This window comes from Mixophyes fleayi, chromosome 12, assembly GCF_038048845.1.
Source record: "Mixophyes fleayi isolate aMixFle1 chromosome 12, aMixFle1.hap1, whole genome shotgun sequence".
Taxonomy (NCBI): Eukaryota; Metazoa; Chordata; class Amphibia; order Anura; family Limnodynastidae; genus Mixophyes; species Mixophyes fleayi.
The window spans coordinates 75,879,529-75,897,671 of NC_134413.1; the positions used below are offsets into that span (position 1 = coordinate 75,879,529).

At 41.2% G+C, this 18,143-nt stretch overlaps 1 protein-coding gene across 6 annotated transcripts in view; it reads right to left on the reverse strand.

Moving 5' to 3' along the window:
- The window catches only part of LOC142109299 (SLAM family member 5-like), a 70,955-nt gene extending 55,438 nt beyond the window's left edge, over positions 1-15,517 (reverse strand). For 5 of the 6 annotated variants that reach the window (XR_012680327.1, XR_012680328.1, XM_075193429.1 and 2 more), the window contains exon 1: positions 15,416-15,517. Coding sequence is in view for 4 of the 6 variants with exons in the window: in XM_075193429.1 (XP_075049530.1) it covers positions 15,416-15,464 (49 nt within the window). In the remaining 2 variants the exon portion in view is untranslated. The remainder of the gene's footprint in view (positions 1-15,415) is intronic. The other variant, XM_075193426.1, reaches the window with a different exon arrangement.
- Positions 15,518-18,143: the final 2,626 nt, after the last annotated feature.

Below are 18,143 nucleotides of genomic sequence, written 5' to 3' on the forward strand. Positions count from 1 at the left end.
CAATGAAATCACTTACCGCTTGACAATGTAGTAAAGTATTATGTTAGCTCATTATAAAAAAAATACATAAAATATATTAAAAATAATACATTCAGATTTTGTCAGCTCTTTCTGAAAAATGTATGTAATGTGTTCAAATGAATACAATACGATTTTCAACAATATCATTTTTTTTAATCATATATATTTTTTTGTAAATGTCATACTAACGTAACAATCTCTCGGGTGTCCTGTTCTTGTACTACAGACCCTCCACTGCATCACTAGAGATACATGCACAGCAACATATTCTTGCAAAGAATTTCTTTATCTTAGATTTGCTGCTGGTTTGGGGGCCTCCAATGACTGATGATGACAAATGTTGGAGTTCTGGAGCAACTGCACCTGGGAGTGGGAATTGAAGCACCGAGATCTCCATGATGATGACATCTGTGGATTCAGATGAAGGATCGTTGGTGGTGGGATCTATTTTATTTTCTGGTTTGACTTCATTCATTAGAATGGTCTCTGTATGCGTCGTCATATCCTTCTCTGGCATCACAGTGATTTCAGGCACCAAGTGCTCCATGATGATGACATCTGTGGATGCAGATGGAGGATCGTTGGTGGTGTAATCTATTTTATTTTCTGGTTTGGCTTCTTTCACCAGAATGATATTTGGATGCGTCTTCATATCCTTATCTGGCATCACAGTGATTTCAGGCACCAAGTGCTCCATGATGATGACATCTGTGGATGCAGATGAAGGATCGTTGGTGGTGGGATCTATTTTATTTTCTGGTTTGACTTCATTCATTAGAATGGTCTCTGTATGCGTCTTCATATCCTTATCTGGCATCACAGTGATTTCAGGCACCAAGTGCTCCATGATGATGACATCTGTGGATGCAGATGAAGGATCATTTCTGGTGTACCCTATTTTGTTTTCTGGTCTGGCTTCTTTTACCAGAATGATCTTTGGATGCGTCTTCATCTCCTTCTCTGGCATTACAGTGACTTGAGGCACCAAGTCCTTCATGTTGTTATATCTGGATGCAGATAAAGGATCATTTCTGGTGTGACCTATTTTGTTTTCTGGTTTGACTTCATTCATTAGAATGGTCTCTGTATGCGTCTTTATATCCTTATCTGGCATCACAGTGATTTCAGGCACCAAGTGCTCCATGATGATGACATCTGTGGATGCAGATGAAGGATCATTTCTGGTGTACCCTATTTTGTTTTCTGGTCTGGCTTCTTTCACCAGAATGATCTTTGGATGCGTCTTCATCTCCTTCTCTGCCATCACAGTGACTTGAGGCACCAAGTCCTTCATGTTGTTATATCTGGATGCAGATAAAGGATCATTTCTGGTGTGACCTATTTTGTTTTCTGGTCTGGCTTCTTTCACCAGAATGTTCTTTGGATGCGTCTTCATCTCCTTTTCTGGCATCACAGTGGCTTGAGGCACCAAGTCCTTCATGTTGTTATATCTGGATGCAGATAAAGGATCATTTCTGGTGTGACCTATTTTGTTTTCTGGTTTGGCTTCTTTCACCAGAATGATCTTTAGATGCGTCTTCATCTCCTTCTCTGGCATCACAGTGACTTCAGGCACCAAGTCCTTCATATTGATATATCTGAATGCAGATGAAGGATCATTTCTGGTGTACCCTATTTTGTTTTCTGGTCTGGTTTCTTTTATCAGAATGATCTTTGGATGCGTCTTCATCTCCTTCTCTGGCATCACAGTGACTTCAGGCACCAAGTCCTTTATATTGATATATCTGAATGCAGATGAAGGATCATTTCTGGTGTACCCTATTTTGTTTTCTGGTCTGGTTCCTTTTATCAGAATGATCTTTGGATGCGTCTTCATCTCCTTCTCTGGCATCACAGTGACTTCAGGCACCAAGTCCTTCATATTGATATATCTGGATGCAGATGAAGGATCATTTCTGGTGTGACCTATTTTGTTTTCTGGTCTGGTTCCTTTTATCAGAATGATCTTTGGATGCGTCTTCATCTCCTCCTCTGGCATCACAGTGACTTGAGGCTCCAACCCCTCCATGATGATATCTCTCGATGCAGATAATGAATATTTTGTGGTGCTGTTCCCTTTTCTAGGTCTAGCTTAGTCAACTCGCAGTAGAGAAGTGAAGATTCCAAGGCAACAGCCCAGTGCATCACGTGATTAGAATTTGTGATGTCATAATGCCCAGAGTGTAACATCTCTGTGTATTATCACCATCAATCATCATCATCATTATCTGCTACAGAGGCTCATGAGTTTATCGCAACTAATGCTTATTATCAGTCAGAGGAGGGGGGAGCAAATGTTGCGGGGGGTGGGGGCAAAACATTATGGGTGATATTTACTAAAAGTCACTTTGTAGAAATAGTTATATAAATCACTAATTTTCAGTGATTTGCAGGTTATTTTCCTAATTGTTGAATCTATTAAATGGAAATTGCTGAATTCACCCATTTTTCAGGTGAATCTATGAGAGATCAATTTAGTTAATGCATCTTGGAAATGATCAAAAATATTTTTACTGGTTTTTACTAGGGATGTGCACCGGCCACTTTTGGTGTCTCGTGTTTTGTGTTTTGGATTCGGATTTGCTTGAGGTTTTGGGTCGGATTTGTTTCGCAAAACACCTGACGAAAGGTTTTGGTTCGTATTTAAGGTTTTGGATTCGGATTTATTTTGAAAAAAACATAAAAAGTGTTAAAATCAAGTTTTTTGGGTTTATTTTCACTCCTACGCTATTATTAACCTCAATAACATTCATTAGCAATCATTTCCACTAATTCCCAGTCTATTCTGAACACCTCACACCTCACAATATTGTTTTTAGTTCAAAACGTTTCACCGAGGTAGCTTTCTTGACTGCATAGTGCAGTGGTCCCGGTACACAATTTGGTACCGGGGCCACAATATATCACCCTCAACTGGTCTCAATTCCACCAAAAAAGTATCTGGACTGCGTAGTGGAGTGGTCCCCACAATATAATAAAAAAAAACTTCAACTGGTCTGAATTCCACCCAAAAAGTATCTGGACTGCGTAGTGGAGTGGTTCCCACAATATAATAAAAAAACCCTCAACTGGTCTGAATTCCACCAAACAAGTATCTGGACTGCGTAGTGGAGTGGCCCCGGTACCCAATTTGATACCGGGGCCACAATATGATAAAAAAAACCCTCAACTGGTCTCAATTCCACCAAACAAGTATCTGGACTGCGTAGTGGAGTGGCCCCAGTACCCAATTTGAGACCGGGGCCAATAAAAAAAAACCTCAACTGGTCTGAATTCCAGGAAAAAGATGGCGGACATTGGATGGACGTCTAAAACCAACATAGCAGTTAAGGGCGCAGTTCCTCTTTTTTGTGACTGCACAAACAATTAACGTAGTAATTGAAATGACAGGTTTTTTTTTGTTTTAAATATAGAAAGAAAGAAGGTAGTACTAGAAATGGCAGTTATTTAGTTTCTTTTAAATAGAGAAAGAAAGAAGGTAGTACTAGAAATGGCAGTTATTCGAATCCCCAGGAGAGTCTAAGTGGGGTGAGCCACAGAGAGATTATTTCCCTCAGTTTCTCTAACAGGTTGTCAGTGTTGTGCCTCTTCTTAAAACCTGTGATACATAACTACACACACTCGGCAAAGCTTTTACAAATTATCTGCGGCACAGGAGAGTACCACTGGACTGTACTTTAATAGCAGTACCTATTATTTTTGGGTACAGCAACAGTGAATGATCGTAGTTAGACTTTTAAATAGCAGTACAAGCTAGATTTTTTAAAATTGTGTAATATTTTTTTCCAATTAATTTTGGAAATAATTTTAGTTTTTTTTTTTAATTAATTTTTTATAATTTTTTTTATAAAAATAAATTTTATTTTTTTAAACTTTTGGATAACTTGGAAATAACAATGCCCTTAGCAGAACAGACCACAGGACACAGGAAATACAGAAAGAAAGAAGGTAGCAATAGAAATGGCAGTTCCTCTTTTTTGGAACTGCACAAACAGTGATGAAAATGAAGGTGGAGCTGGTGGCATGTCACGGTCCTCTTCAGAGGACAATCTCCTGACCAGCAGGTCTTTGCACCGCTGTAGACTTGTGTCCGCCGGAAACAGAGACACAACATACGCTTTAAACCGAGGATCAAGAAAGGTGGGCAGAATGTATTCCTCTGACTTTAAAAGACTGACCACCCTAGGATCCTGGCAAAGCGTACGAAGGGCTTCATCCACAAGAGCTACATGCTTGGTGGAATCGCAATGGTCTACCAGCTCCTCCCTCACTTTCTCCAGCTGCTTCTGCAAAAGCCTGATCAGGGGAATCACCTGACTCAAGCTGGCAGTGTCGGAACTGACTTCTCGTGTGGCAAGTTCAAATGGCTGCAGAACCTTGCACAACACGGAAATCATTCTCCAGTGTGCTTGACTCAGGCGCATCCCCACTCCTTTTCCTATGTCGTAGGTGGCTGTGTAGGCTTTAATGGCCTTTTGATGCTCCTTCATCCTCTGCAGCATATAGAGGGTGGAGTTCTAGCACGTCACTACCTCTAGTTAATTTAGATTGCAAGGCTTGTAAATACTTTGAAGATAAAAAAAGCAGGCTGCACAGACTGTGGAGCTAGAAAGTGAAATTAAATGGACCACGTTACTTTGGTGGCTATCTATGCCCCCCTCCCCCCCCCCCCCCGCCCTACACTTGTAGTTGAATATAAAAAAAGCAGCCTGCATAGACTGTAGAGCTAGAAATTCAAATATACAAAGAAATGGACAAAGGCAGTTTGGTATCTGTCTGCATCAGATCCCCTCTCCACTAGGAGTAAAATAGAAAACTATTCAGCCGTTATATAATCTAGAATATAAATAGAAATTGAGAAAGGCAATTTGGTATCTGTCTGCATCATAATCATCAACATCCTCCTCAGCGCCAGCTACATCAATATCCTCCTCCCGGTGTACAACATTCACACCTTCATTAGCCAAATCTGTAACTGGACTGTGGGTGATCCTTCCAGCATATGCAAAGGGCGTGCTGCAAATGCTGGATGGAGTCACCTCTTCCCGTACAGTGATGGGAAGGTCAGGGTTCACAACCAACAACACCCTTGGACTCGCCTTGGGGATTTGTGATGTCATCTGTTTAGAAGGCAGAGTTCTTTGCTGTTTTGTTGTTGTTGCTGACAGCATAACTCTCTTAAATTTTTTGTAGGGGGGGAGGAGGAGGGCTTAGATCCTTGGGTGAAGCTGGACCACTAGTCATGAACACGGGCCAGGGCCTAAGCCGTTCCTTGCCACTACGTGTCGTAAATGGCATATTGCCAACTTTACGTTTCTCCTCAGATGATTTTAAGTTTCTCTTTTTGCTACTTTTTGAGAACTTGGGCTTTTTGGATTTTACATGCCCTGTACTAGGAGATTGGGCATCGGGCTTGCCAGACGACGTTGATGGCATTTCATCGTCTATGTCATGACTTGTGCCAGCAGCTTCAGCATTAGGAGGAAGTGGGTCTTGATCTTTCCCTACTTTATCCTCCAAATTTTTGTTTTCCATTATATGTAGCACAAGAGAGTCTACCCCTAAGCCACACACACTCGGCAAAGCCTTTAAAAATTATATGCGGCACAGGAGAGTACCACTGGACTTATACTGCTGAATCAGTGAACTTTGTAATAGCAGTACCACTGGACTTATACTGCAGAATCAGTGAACTTTGTAATATAGCAGTACCACTTGACTTTTACTGCTGAATCAGTGAACTTTGTAATATAGCAGTCCCACTGGACTTATACTGCAGAATCAGTGAACTTTGTAATAGCAGTACCACTTGACTTATACTGCAGAATCAGTGAACTTTGTAATATATCAGTACCACTTGACTTATACTGCAGAATCAGTGAACTTTGTAATAGCAGTACCACTGGACTTATACTTTACAATCAGTGAACTTTGTAATATAGCAGTCCCACTGGACTTATACTGCAGAATCAGTGAACTTTGTAATATAGCAGTCCCACTGGACTTATACTGCAGAATCAGTGAACTTTGTAATAGCAGTACCACTTGACTTATACTGCAGAATCAGTGAACTTTGTAATAGCAGTACCACTGGACTTATACTTTACAATCAGTGAACTTTGTAATATAGCAGTCCCACTGGACTTATACTGCAGAATCAGTGAACTTTGTAATATATCAGTACCACTGGACTTATACTGCAGAATCAGTGAACTTTGTAATATAGCAGTACCACTGGACTAATACTTTAGAGTCAGTGAACTTTGTAATAGCAGTACCACTGGACTTATACTGCTGAATCAGTGAACTTTGTAATATAGCAGTACCACTGGACTTATACTGCAGAATCAGTGAACTTTGTAATATATCAGTACCACTTGACTTATACTGCAGAATCAGTGAACTTTGTAATAGCAGTACCACTGGACTTATACTGCAGAATCAGTGAACTTTATAATTTTTCAGTACCACTGGACTTATACTTTAGAATCAGTGAACTTTGTAATATAGCAGTCCCACTGGACTTATACTGCAGAATCAGTGAACTTTTTAATATATCAGTACCACTTGACTTATACTGCAGAATCAGTGAACTTTGTAATAGCAGTACCACTGGACTTATACTGCAGAATCAGTGAACTTTGTAATATAGCAGTACCACTGGACTTATACTTTAGAGTCAGTGAACTTTGTAATAGCAGTACCACTGGACTTATATTGCTGAATCAGTGAACTTTGTAATATAGCAGTACCACTGGACTTATACTGCAGAATCAGTGAACTTTGTAATAGCAGTAACACTGGACTTATACTGTAGAATCAGTGAACTTTGTAATATAGCAGTCCCACTGAACTTATACTGCAGAATCAGTGAACATTGTAATATAGCAGTCCTACTGGACTTATACTGCAGAATCAGTGAACTTTGTAATATAGCAGTACCACTTGACTTATACTGCTGAATCAGTGAACTTTGTAATATAGCAGTCCCACTGGACTTATACTGCAGAATCAGTGAACTTTGTAATATATCAGTACCACTGGACTTATACTGCTGAATCAGTGAACTATGTAATATAGCAGTCCCACTTGACTTATACTGCTGAATCAGTGAACTTTGTAATATCAGTACCACTGGACTTATACTGCAGAATCAGTGAACTTTGTAATATAGCAGTACCACTTGACTTATACTGCAGAATCAGTGAACTTTGTAATATATCAGTACCACTGGACTTATACTGCTGAATCAGTGAACTTTGTAATATAGCAGTCCCACTGGACTTATACTGCAGAATCAGTGAACTTTGTAATATATCAGTACCACTCGACTTATACTGCAGAATCAGTGAACTTTGTAATAGCAGTACCACTGGACTTATACTTTAGAATCAGTGAACTTTGTAATATAGCAGTACCACTGGACTTATACTGCTGAATCAGTGAACTTTGTAATATAGCAGTCCCAATGGACTTATACTGCAGGATTGTTTTGGGATATTTTTTAATTTTTTTTTATAATTACTTTTTTTGTAATTTTTTTTACAACTTTTTTTGAAATTTTTTATAATTTGGGAATAATGGGGAAATAACAATGCCCTTAGAAGACCTCCTCCATCTCCATTTACGCACCAGACAAAAATGCCCTGCGTCAGCCCGTAAACCAGGCAACGCACCAGAAATTCGCCATGTCCACCGGGTAAATATAATATAAGGCGTACCAGTGTGCTCAGCCCACATTTATTTTTCGGCAACCCAATACAGCCCAACTCCTCCAATCAGAGCAAGCTAAATGCTGCACCCCTGCAGACTCATTTTGAAGTGCGCCAACTGCATTTGTTTAAAATCCCCCATGTCTTTGTAATCCCCTATTGCCATTTACCCTCTATATAAGGTACAATGCCCTGGAACTTGCTTGTAATTAGAGATTTTGCAAATGATCCGCAGAATCTTATTGAGACTCAGGTAGTGGCTGGTCTATAGATTAGAATTTGCCAAGGGTGCTTTAGCAAACGTAAAAGAATATTTTTATTTGCACGTAAGTGTCTGCTGTCAAGTGGTCGCTTGTTCTACTCATTTAGACCTGGGAGCAGCTCAAAATACGGCGTAAATACGCATAGTCTTGCACGCAACATTTCAAAATGCAAATTGCGTTTACGCTTGTGTTCACTCAGGCTGTTGGAACATGTCTCTATGATCAGGGACATTTATTATGTTATTGACAAAGATCAGACTTTCTTTTCACCCAGCCTTGTAAACATATTTTTTTCAGTCTAATAGATGCGCTAATAGGTGGTTCTACTTGTTGTTCCTTAAAGTGCACAAAAATACTTTTTAATTGTAAAACTGTCATGTACATTTTATTTACGGTTTCAAAGCTATAAAAGAAACAGTTTAAGAAATGATGAACAACTAAAATTAAAATAGCTTTACATCAAGTTTCATGCCTCTGTTTCTGATGAGAATGCAACATCTGATTTGTAATCATCACCTTGATCAAATGGTGATAATGACGTCTATGGCCACAGTGGCCTAGTGGTTAGCACTTCTGCCTCACAGCACTGAGGTCATGAGTTCGATTCCCGACCATGGCCTTATCTGTGTGGAGTTTGTATGTTCTCCCCGTGTTTGCGTGGGTTTCCTCCGGGTGCTCAGGTTTCCTCCCACACTCCAAAAACATACTGATAGGTTAATTGGCTTCTATCAAAATTGACCCTAGTCTCTCCCTCTCTGTCTGTCTCCCTCTATGTCTGTCTGTCTGTGTGTATGTCAGGGAATTTAGACTGTAATCTCCAGTGGGGCAGGGACTGATGTGAATGGGTTCTCTGTACAGCGCTGCAGAATTAGCGGCGCTATATAAATAAATGATGATGATGATGATGAAATATGGTAATGATTTGAAAAATTCATGTGTCCTCACATCAAATCTTACATCATCTGTAGGTAACAATTTACATAATGGACCTGATTCATCAAGGCACGTGTCTGCCGATTTTGTGCATGTCGTACGCAAAATCCCTCTGCCATGCCTAGAACCGGGAGATACACAACTAAACGCAGCCACGTTCACTGCATCTAAGGACGCTTGCTACAATTTGCGATTTATGGGAATGAATGAGACAGAGAAGGAGCGTTTGCCATAGGGGGCCCAAAAGGTTGTTAAGAGGGCCCTGCTTACAGTCTAAATTCCCTAAAATACACACAGAGAGAGACTAAAGACAATTTGATAGCAGCCAATTAACCTAGTGGTATGTTTTTTGAAGTGTGGGAGGAAACCATAGCACACAGAGGAAACCACGCAAACACAGAGGGGGTGAACTCATGATCCCAGTGCTGTGAGTCAGAAGTGTTAACCACTAAGTCACCGCGCCGCCTAATTTAAAATCATATTTTTTTCAATTTGGTCTTTATATGGTATAGCTAGTTTGATGGAGGCAGAGTGCCTGAACAGAGAGGCACTAATTTATTAAGTGTTCTTAGAGATTACATTATTTAAAATATGTTATTGAACATGGACATATAATTCAGAGAACAGTGTCCTACAGGTAGATTTACTAAACTGCAGGTTTGAAAAAGTGGAAATGTTGCCTATAGCAACCAGAGTCTAGTTATCATTTATTTAGTACATTCTACAAAATTACAGCTAGAATCTGATTGGTTGCTATGGGCTATATAGCCCCTGGTGTTCCCGAAGTGTTTGGAGGAATTTCCTTCTATAGGCAATGGAAGAAACTATACAAGTGCATGTTCCATATATTGACTAGAGATGTTCACTGACCCCCGTGTTCTGGTTTTGGATCTGGATTAACTTCGAGTTTTGGTTTTGGCAAAACTGCCCTTGCGTGTTTTTGTTTTTGATCCCGATTTTTTTTCTAAAATCCTTATTTTTTTGCGCTAAAATCACATATTTTTGCTTTTCTTTCCTCCTACATTATTATTAACCTCAACAACACTAATTTCAAGCCATTTGCAGTCAATTATGACCACCTCACGGGTCACAATATTAATTTTCATACACTTTCGGACAAATACTGCAGCGACCTGGCTGGATGGTAAGCGACAGAGCAATGACACAAACACACAGCAGTTCCTAGCACATCTAGGAAACATTGGCACACAGCAGTGGCAGAAAAGAAAAGTGGTGCAAGATGGAATTGTCCATGGATGATGAAATCAGTTATGGCTCATTTGATCTCTCTACCCATTCCTTGGATAACTGTGGTAATTCTACAGCTAATACATGGTGAAGAGCGCTGAAGGGATGTGTGCTTTTATCAGACCCAGACCAATCCAGGGTGCCAGACAATGCACTAACAAAGCAAATTCATCACTGAGCTTCGAATCAGCCCCAATTCCCCAAAAATTATAATTTGGCACCTTTGACGTAAAGTGCAGATTACAAACACTTTGTGCAATACTGATAAAACAGCAGCAAAGTGGAAGGTAATACATATAAACGTCTATTTAGACATCCTAGCTTACATTGCTTTTGCAAGCAACATTGTTCTTTGTTAATAAAACTGTTGTCTTTATACCGTTCAAAAAAATTAAAAATAATCCTCCACCATTCTTTGGATGTTGGATGTTGATAGTTAATAGGAGGATCAGGTGGAGTTGCAGCAGAGGTGTCACTAAATCTGGTCTATTCTTTTACAGTAGACAAGGCCAGATGTCAAAATGTTGTGCTGAGTCATCTGCATCATCAATGGGTGTCTAAGATTTTAGAAAAGCACACAACAGTATATAGCACATGTAGGTAACATTGGTACACAGCGGTAGCTAAAAGGAAAAGTGGTGCAAGATGGAATTGTCCTTGGGACCTCCCACCCACCCTTATGTTGGATCTTAAAAAGAACATGCACACTTTAACAAACCAAGCACTTCAGCGACAAGCATTGCCACTTTTGAGGCTGATGTGCTTGGTTTGTTTGGGCCCCCACAAAACAAGCTAACAATGGCCTTAAGGCACCTAAGGTAACAGTGCTGTTAATGAACTCTACTGTGGCAAGATGTTGTTGTCATCATCCTCAGCCTCATCCTCACCCTCATCAGTTAGTACATCATCCTCACACATTATTAATTCATCACCGCTGGAATCCACCATTACAGAAGTCTCAGTATTTTCATATAATTGGCGGGAAAGGCCTCCCTTATGGAATTTAAAGTTCATTTATATGAACATTATCTTTTAAACATTTTGAGGAAGTAGCCTCCTACGCCGATCGCTGACAAGGTTCCAGGCTGTGGTGAAAACTCTTTTTGAGTACAAACTGGAGAGTGGGCAGCTTAGGCAGTGCAAAGCGAGTACATGGGTCTCCAAATTCCCTTGTTTTTCCTCCCAGTATGTAAAGGGACTGTCTGATGTGTCTATTTCTATGCTGTTGTGAAAATAATCCTCCACCATCCTTTGGATGTTGATAGTAGGATCAGGTGGGGTTACAGCAGAGGTGTCATGTTTTTTGGTCAATTCTTTTAGACCAGACCAGATGTCAAAATGTTGTGCTGAGTCATCTGCATCATCCCTGGGTCTCTTGGGAAAGCTAAGTTTTTCCCTAGCAGCAGTTGACTGAGAAACTGAAGGAGGAGACGCCGTCCTGTCACGTAACACTTGAGCTGTCATCTTGCTCACCAGGAGCTCCTTGCATCTCTTCAGATCTGGGTCAGTTGGAAACAAAGAGAAGACATAGCTCTCAAACCTGGGATCAAGCACAGTTGCCAAAATGTAGTGATCCGATTTCAAGATTTTAATAACTCTTGGATGCTGGCAAAGCGAATAAAGTACTTGATCTACAAGTCCGACATATTTAGCGTAATTGCTTTGTTTAATCTCCTCCTTCAGTTTCTCAAGCTGCTTTTCCAAAAGTCTTATTAAGGGAATCACTTGACTCAAGCTAGCAGTGACTGAACTCACTTCACAAGTGACTACTTCGAATGGTTTCAGCACCTTGCACAACACGAAAAGTATTTTCCACTGTGCTTGAGTAAAATACATCCCCCCTCCTTTCCCAATGTCATGGCTTGTGGAGTAAGCGTGGATGGCATTTCGCTGTTCCTCCATTCGCAGAAGCATATACAAGGTGGAACTCCACCTTGTCACCACCTCTTGCTTCAGTTATTGTCAGGGCAAATTCAATTGTTCTTGTAGCTGCTGCAATCTCCTACATGCTGTTGTCGAATGCCGGAAATGTCCAGATATTTTACAGGCCACAGACAGCATCTCCTGCACGTCCCTGTCATTTTTTAAAAAAAGCTCTGCACCACCAAGTTTACTGTGTGAGAAAAACAGGGAATGTGATGGAATTCACCCAGCTGTAATGCTCTCACAATATTGGTGGCGTTATCAGAAATGAGATATCCTGAGGAGAGTCCAAGCAGGATAAGTCATGTTGCAATGACATCCCTTAGTTTTTGTAACAGATTGTCAGCTGTATGCTTCTTAGTGAAGCCGGTGATACACAGAGTCGCTTACTTCTGACAAATGTGACTTACTTGGGTACATGCTGCTGCTGGTGAAGGCGAATCACCAACCCAGTGGGCTGTCACAGTCATGTAATCTTTAGTTTGCCCAGTTCCGTTTGTCCACATATCTGTGGTTAAGTGTACAGTGGAAAGAATGGCGTTTTGTAGCCCAATGATTAAATATTTACGAACCTTCTGGTAGAGGTGAGGAATAGCTTTTCTAGTAAAATGGTGTCGAGATGGAATTTGGTAGCGGGGACAGAAGACCTCAAGTAATTGTCTAAAACCAGCTGCAATAATAGTGGACATAGGACACAGATCTAATACTAGCGTAGCCGCCATGGCGTCTGTGATCCACTTTGCGACTGGGTGACAGCTTTCATACTTGCTTCCTCTTGCAAAGGATTGTTTAACAGTCAATTGTTGTAAACTACTAGTAATCTTCTTCTTGGTCTGCTTCTGAGATGAAGATTCACCCCCAACAACAGCAGCAGCAGTGGGACTAATGCACATGAATTCTTCTGAGGAATCCAGGATAGTGGAGTAATCATCTAGCCTTGGCAACTTGGATGCAGGACTAACTCCGATCGCTTCTGAGGATATTGATGAGGACGGTGTTGTAGGTGTAGATTGCAGGTGTTCGGATCTAGCTGAGAGAAGGGACCTAGCTGATGCTGGACTGTTTGTTGTTATTTTTTTAGCATAAGTTTCAGATTTTCCCAACAGCTTGCCATGAACTTGCTTCAAATGGTGTAACATGGATGAGGTTCCTAGATGGTTAAGGTCCCTCCCTCGACTGACTGTGGCTTTACAAACACTACAAATGGCTAGACAACTCTTGTCAGGATTTGGGTAAAAATAATTCCACACATAAGAGGTGGATTTTTTGTTCTTATGCCCAGGCATGACAATGGCCTACTTCTTATCACATGCAAGAACTGCTTCCACTGGTGCAGGGCTTACACAAACAACATCATCTTCATCAACATACTCGTTAGCACCCTCGTCAGCTACACAAAGGTCCCTCTCATCCAATTAGAATCCTCAATTTGTGTATCTCCAGCTACACTTGGGCTGTTCAGGCACACATCTGCAGAAATGCTGAAAGGGGCTTTCTTTATTGTTACACTATCAGACAGGTCAGGATTACACATAGCACTCGTGGATAGACTCTCCTCAGAGATTTGTGTCATTTCTGAATCTGAACATACATTTTCCTCTAATGCCTTACTGTTTTCTTCCAGCTCGGCTTTTACACATAAAAGTATTTGGACATCACTTTTGGAGTCTGAATGACATGGTCTTGCTTGGCCACGACTGACCTTACAAGAAGATGCCTCAGTGACAGTTGCAGAACTTGCACTCATAGAGAAAGGCGAAGGCCTCTTTCTTTCCTTGTCACTGCGTGTGTAGAATGGCATGTTGGCAATTAAAAAAATTTCTGCAAATAACATTGCCTGGATTACAGGTCTTTTTTTCTTGACCAAGGTAAAAGGTGTTTTTTTTTCATTTTTGTTTCCCTGACTTAAGAACACAATGCACTTTAGCATAGGCTTTAGCAGATGACGTAGAGGGATTACTATCATCATGACTGGTGCCAGCAGCTGCTTGGTGCTCCTGGTCTTCTGTGTTCTGCTGTGAATCCATTTTGATAACACAGTACAATGTGACTAGATTAATGTGACTGTGACAGATTAAGAACAACACTGCCAGCCCTATTATTTCTATTTCAGCAATGTCAAGGAGCAATGGAGCTCTCCTGAATATCACTGGAGGCTTTGAAGAACACTGCTACCCCTCCTCTTTCTTTTCTACCTATGACGCTGCCCAACTGCACTAGAGACTGCCAAGAACTGTGCTACCCCTTCTGTGTCACTCTGTGAAATGGCGCTGGATCGCCGTGGAGGGCGGTACTTATAGAATCCAAAACGCGCAAGATCCGAGATCTGATGTTTTGCCTCGTTTTCAATTCTGAGGGAGCGCAAAAGTACCGAGCTGGCTTGGCTCGGTACTCGGATCTGCTAAGTTAGGGTATGTTCCGTTCTCGGGGAAACGGGCCTGGGCATAATTGTCCACCCAGGAAGTGCCTACATACTAACAGACCATATAAAAATATGTAAATATACATATATATAAAGATGTAAATATTCATACACATATATATATATATATATATATATATATATATATATATATATATATAATTATTTTCCATTAACATTAGTTAAATCTAATTAGCCTTTTGGTTTCTGTATAAAGTTAGTACCACCTGATTAACATATTACTATATTATCTATTGATGTTGCAAAATGCAATTACATTATAAAGTACAATGCATATAAATTATAAATTGTTAATAGCGGGTTAGGTATTATGATAAATACTAATTTAATACTATGAATATTTTAAAAATGTACATTATACAATTAAAGAGACATTGAAGCCCAGGGGAATTGGAATATTAAGTTAATACATCCAGGTAGCCTCTCGCTTGCGTAATGAAGGTTAGGGGGCACCTGGATTGGGTTAACCTGTGCTTAACCTAGCATCCTGTTAGCGCATTATAATCTCAATCAGCGCTCTCTGACCATTCGTCAAACTAACCATACGACTATCTGATGAAGCAGTAATCAAGGGTTAATAAAAAAAAAATTCTGAACATTCTACACTCACACTCTGTGAACTTTCAGTTTCAATATCTCAAATGAAAAAATAAAAAGACGCTAATTAGATTTTTGGAAACTCACAGCGCATCTGTCTATTGGGTTCTCAATAGACAGTTGCAGGTGTCAAATCTTATAAAATCAGATGGTAGCATTGTAGATCCAGGTCTGCTATGTGCATAGGTTATCATTTTCTGTCTCGGTGTTATATAATGACATTGAAGCTGAAGGCAAACAATTCTAGATTGTATCAAACTCAACGAAAAACTTACTTTTTTGAAGAGAAAGGAACAGGATTATCCTGAAGAAGAGAGACATCATTTTATAGGAGATTGTGAGACAAAACTGAACTGAGCATTTATAGTTTTCTTACTTTCAGTTCTGGAATAAACTACATGTGTGTGGGATGGGCTCAGCGTCCCTCACTGCATTACTCCTTTTTGGAGATATTACTGATGCCACTTATTCAAGTCAGCCACTGACAGACTGTGGGCCTATTTATAATGCCATAAACCATGTTTTAGGCATCTTTTAAGTATCACTTCTATATAACGAAGGCCTAATGCTGGAGATTTCTTAGATATCTCCTGCATTGGGCTACGTTTTCCATTAAACCGCTGTCCCCGTAATTTTCAATGAAGACTGCTCTTTGGGCCAATTTAACAAGCACCAAGAAGTCTAGCTTTAAGGAGCTTGACCCCGACATCAGAAGATGGCATCAACCGTTCTGTCCTATGGGGAGAGGACGGAGGTAGATGGGTCTTCTGATCCCTCACCAAAGCCTTCCTGCTCTCCCCTCCGGTAACTATCGCAAAATGGCTTTGCGCATATGCGACCTAAGGTCTCAAATGCACAGTACAGGCTCCCGGGGTTGAGAGGTACAGAAAGTCAGGAAGTTAAAGAATTGCCCCCGACCCCCCCCCCCCCAGATCCGCCACTGGGTCTGTTGACCTTCGATCTAATGCCCAAACTTATTTTCATGGCTTTTTCACCAGAGTCTAGGGCCAACTCTGAGTTGATTTTGGTACCGGAAGGCTGAGAGTCAAATCCCGGAATTCCCAGGATCCAGCCCAGCAGTGGGGGGTCAGGGAGGTAATAATCCTTTTAGGTTCATTACGACCCATTTGGAGCTACTATGAGTGGCTCCAACACTGCTGGCTGGAGGTGCACCAGTTTAAAACCACCAGACTCCGCTAGTCCGCGGAACTGCAAGGGATAAATGATTTTCCACATTGTGAGGTGTAGAGCAAGTCGCACATCGCGTCATTTTGCCACCCACATCGGTGGCAGAATGATTGCGTCGTATCTTTGTGGGGGGGGGGGTCGGAACAAAAGTTATGTGACTCACAGGAAATTGCGCCATCGTAGCGTCAGTCCTACCCACTTCGCTATGAAGGGCCTGCACTCCCGGGAATCTGGGAGACCTACCCAGATTTTGGAAGTCCTACGGACATTCCCGTAGAGTGGGCAACTATGGAGGAGACTGTGTCACACTCTCACACTTTAATAATATATGCACCACTCCAATGAATATATTTAATAAAGTCATATAAATGTACAACTTATATATTCGATTGATCGTCTATGGAAGAGACTACACACCCGAAGAGTCGTGCTGCGTCACCTTTTCTGAATAAAAATACTTTTAATGAAGACAGATCTTGAGTCCGTTCCTTTCTCCCATACCGTGCAAGCTGTTGTTTTCTGTTATCAGCCATTCTGCAAAGAAATGTGGATGACTGTGTAGGAACACGTCTGATAATCATAGCTCCCAACTGTCCTGATTTCGGTGGGGCCGTCTCAATTCTGGGTAGGGGCTGTCCTGCTATCTATACAGCGAGGACGTCTGTCCCAACTTTTGGGAATGTTAGGTACCTTTAAATCAGGTCTTCACCTAAAGAGCTATTTACACCCTGTATAATGAGGGTAGAAATGGATTACATGGGACATATTCTATCAAATGCATTTCAGACTTCAGTTGTTCTGCATGATCCTGCATGGTAACCAAAGTCTGGAGTGCATGAGCATCCATGGCAGACCTACCTCCACTACAGGAGGAGGGTCCGTCATGATGCCCATGGATTAAGGGAGCCAAGCAATGCCGAACCAGTCTCCCAAAGACCACAGTTTGCTCTTCTAAGTACTAAACAAATACTGCACAGTGAGTACATTCAATTCAATGCCAACACAGGAAATCCGCCCCCCAACGCCCCAATACAGACTCAGAGCCTATTAACCTGTGCACCGGGGTCCTAGGACTGGAACAAACACAGGCAGTAGATCCCTTCCCATCTGTGCAGAATTTATTCTGGGCTTCAAATGTCTTGAGGTGCTGGAAAGGTGATTTACCAGGTATTACATCACACTGCTACTTTTGCACACCTGCACCTAGCTTTATGGGGAATCACGAGTTGGCGGGCCAAGAGGATATCGTTTTTTGGGGGTGATAAGGTGTAAACATGTGCAGCAGCCAATGGGAGAAGGTGGGTAGATCAAGGCCGTTCCTTGCTAAGTGCAGATTAAACTCACAAGTGCACTGTGTTTTGCACTGATGTGCAGAAACAAGAGTTAGCTATGGGGCTATTCAAATGGGTTAAAGGTGCCAGCGATGGCCCATTTAGGACAACTCTAGGTACCAGGGTTTGGGGGGCATCTGAAGCTTTGAATAATATCTCCAATTCAGTGGTTTAATTTGCCCCTTTGCCCCAATACTGAGCGTCAGCCACTGGTACAGCAGCCAGCAGCTTATTGCTTGTGAAGCTGTTGGGTTTGGGCAAACCCAACAATGCTGGGCTGCATTAGGCAAGCAACAGTATTGCTGGATCCTACACAAATTTTTATTTTTTATGGCGCCCAGCAATACACTGCTCCGCCTCTGCCAACGTCTACTCTCTCTCCTGAAAAACCTAAGCCAATAATTAGGCTATATTGAGCAGTATATTATGAGCAAACTGAAAATATTTATATTAATAAAGGGCTTGTACTAAAGTGGAGGCCGGT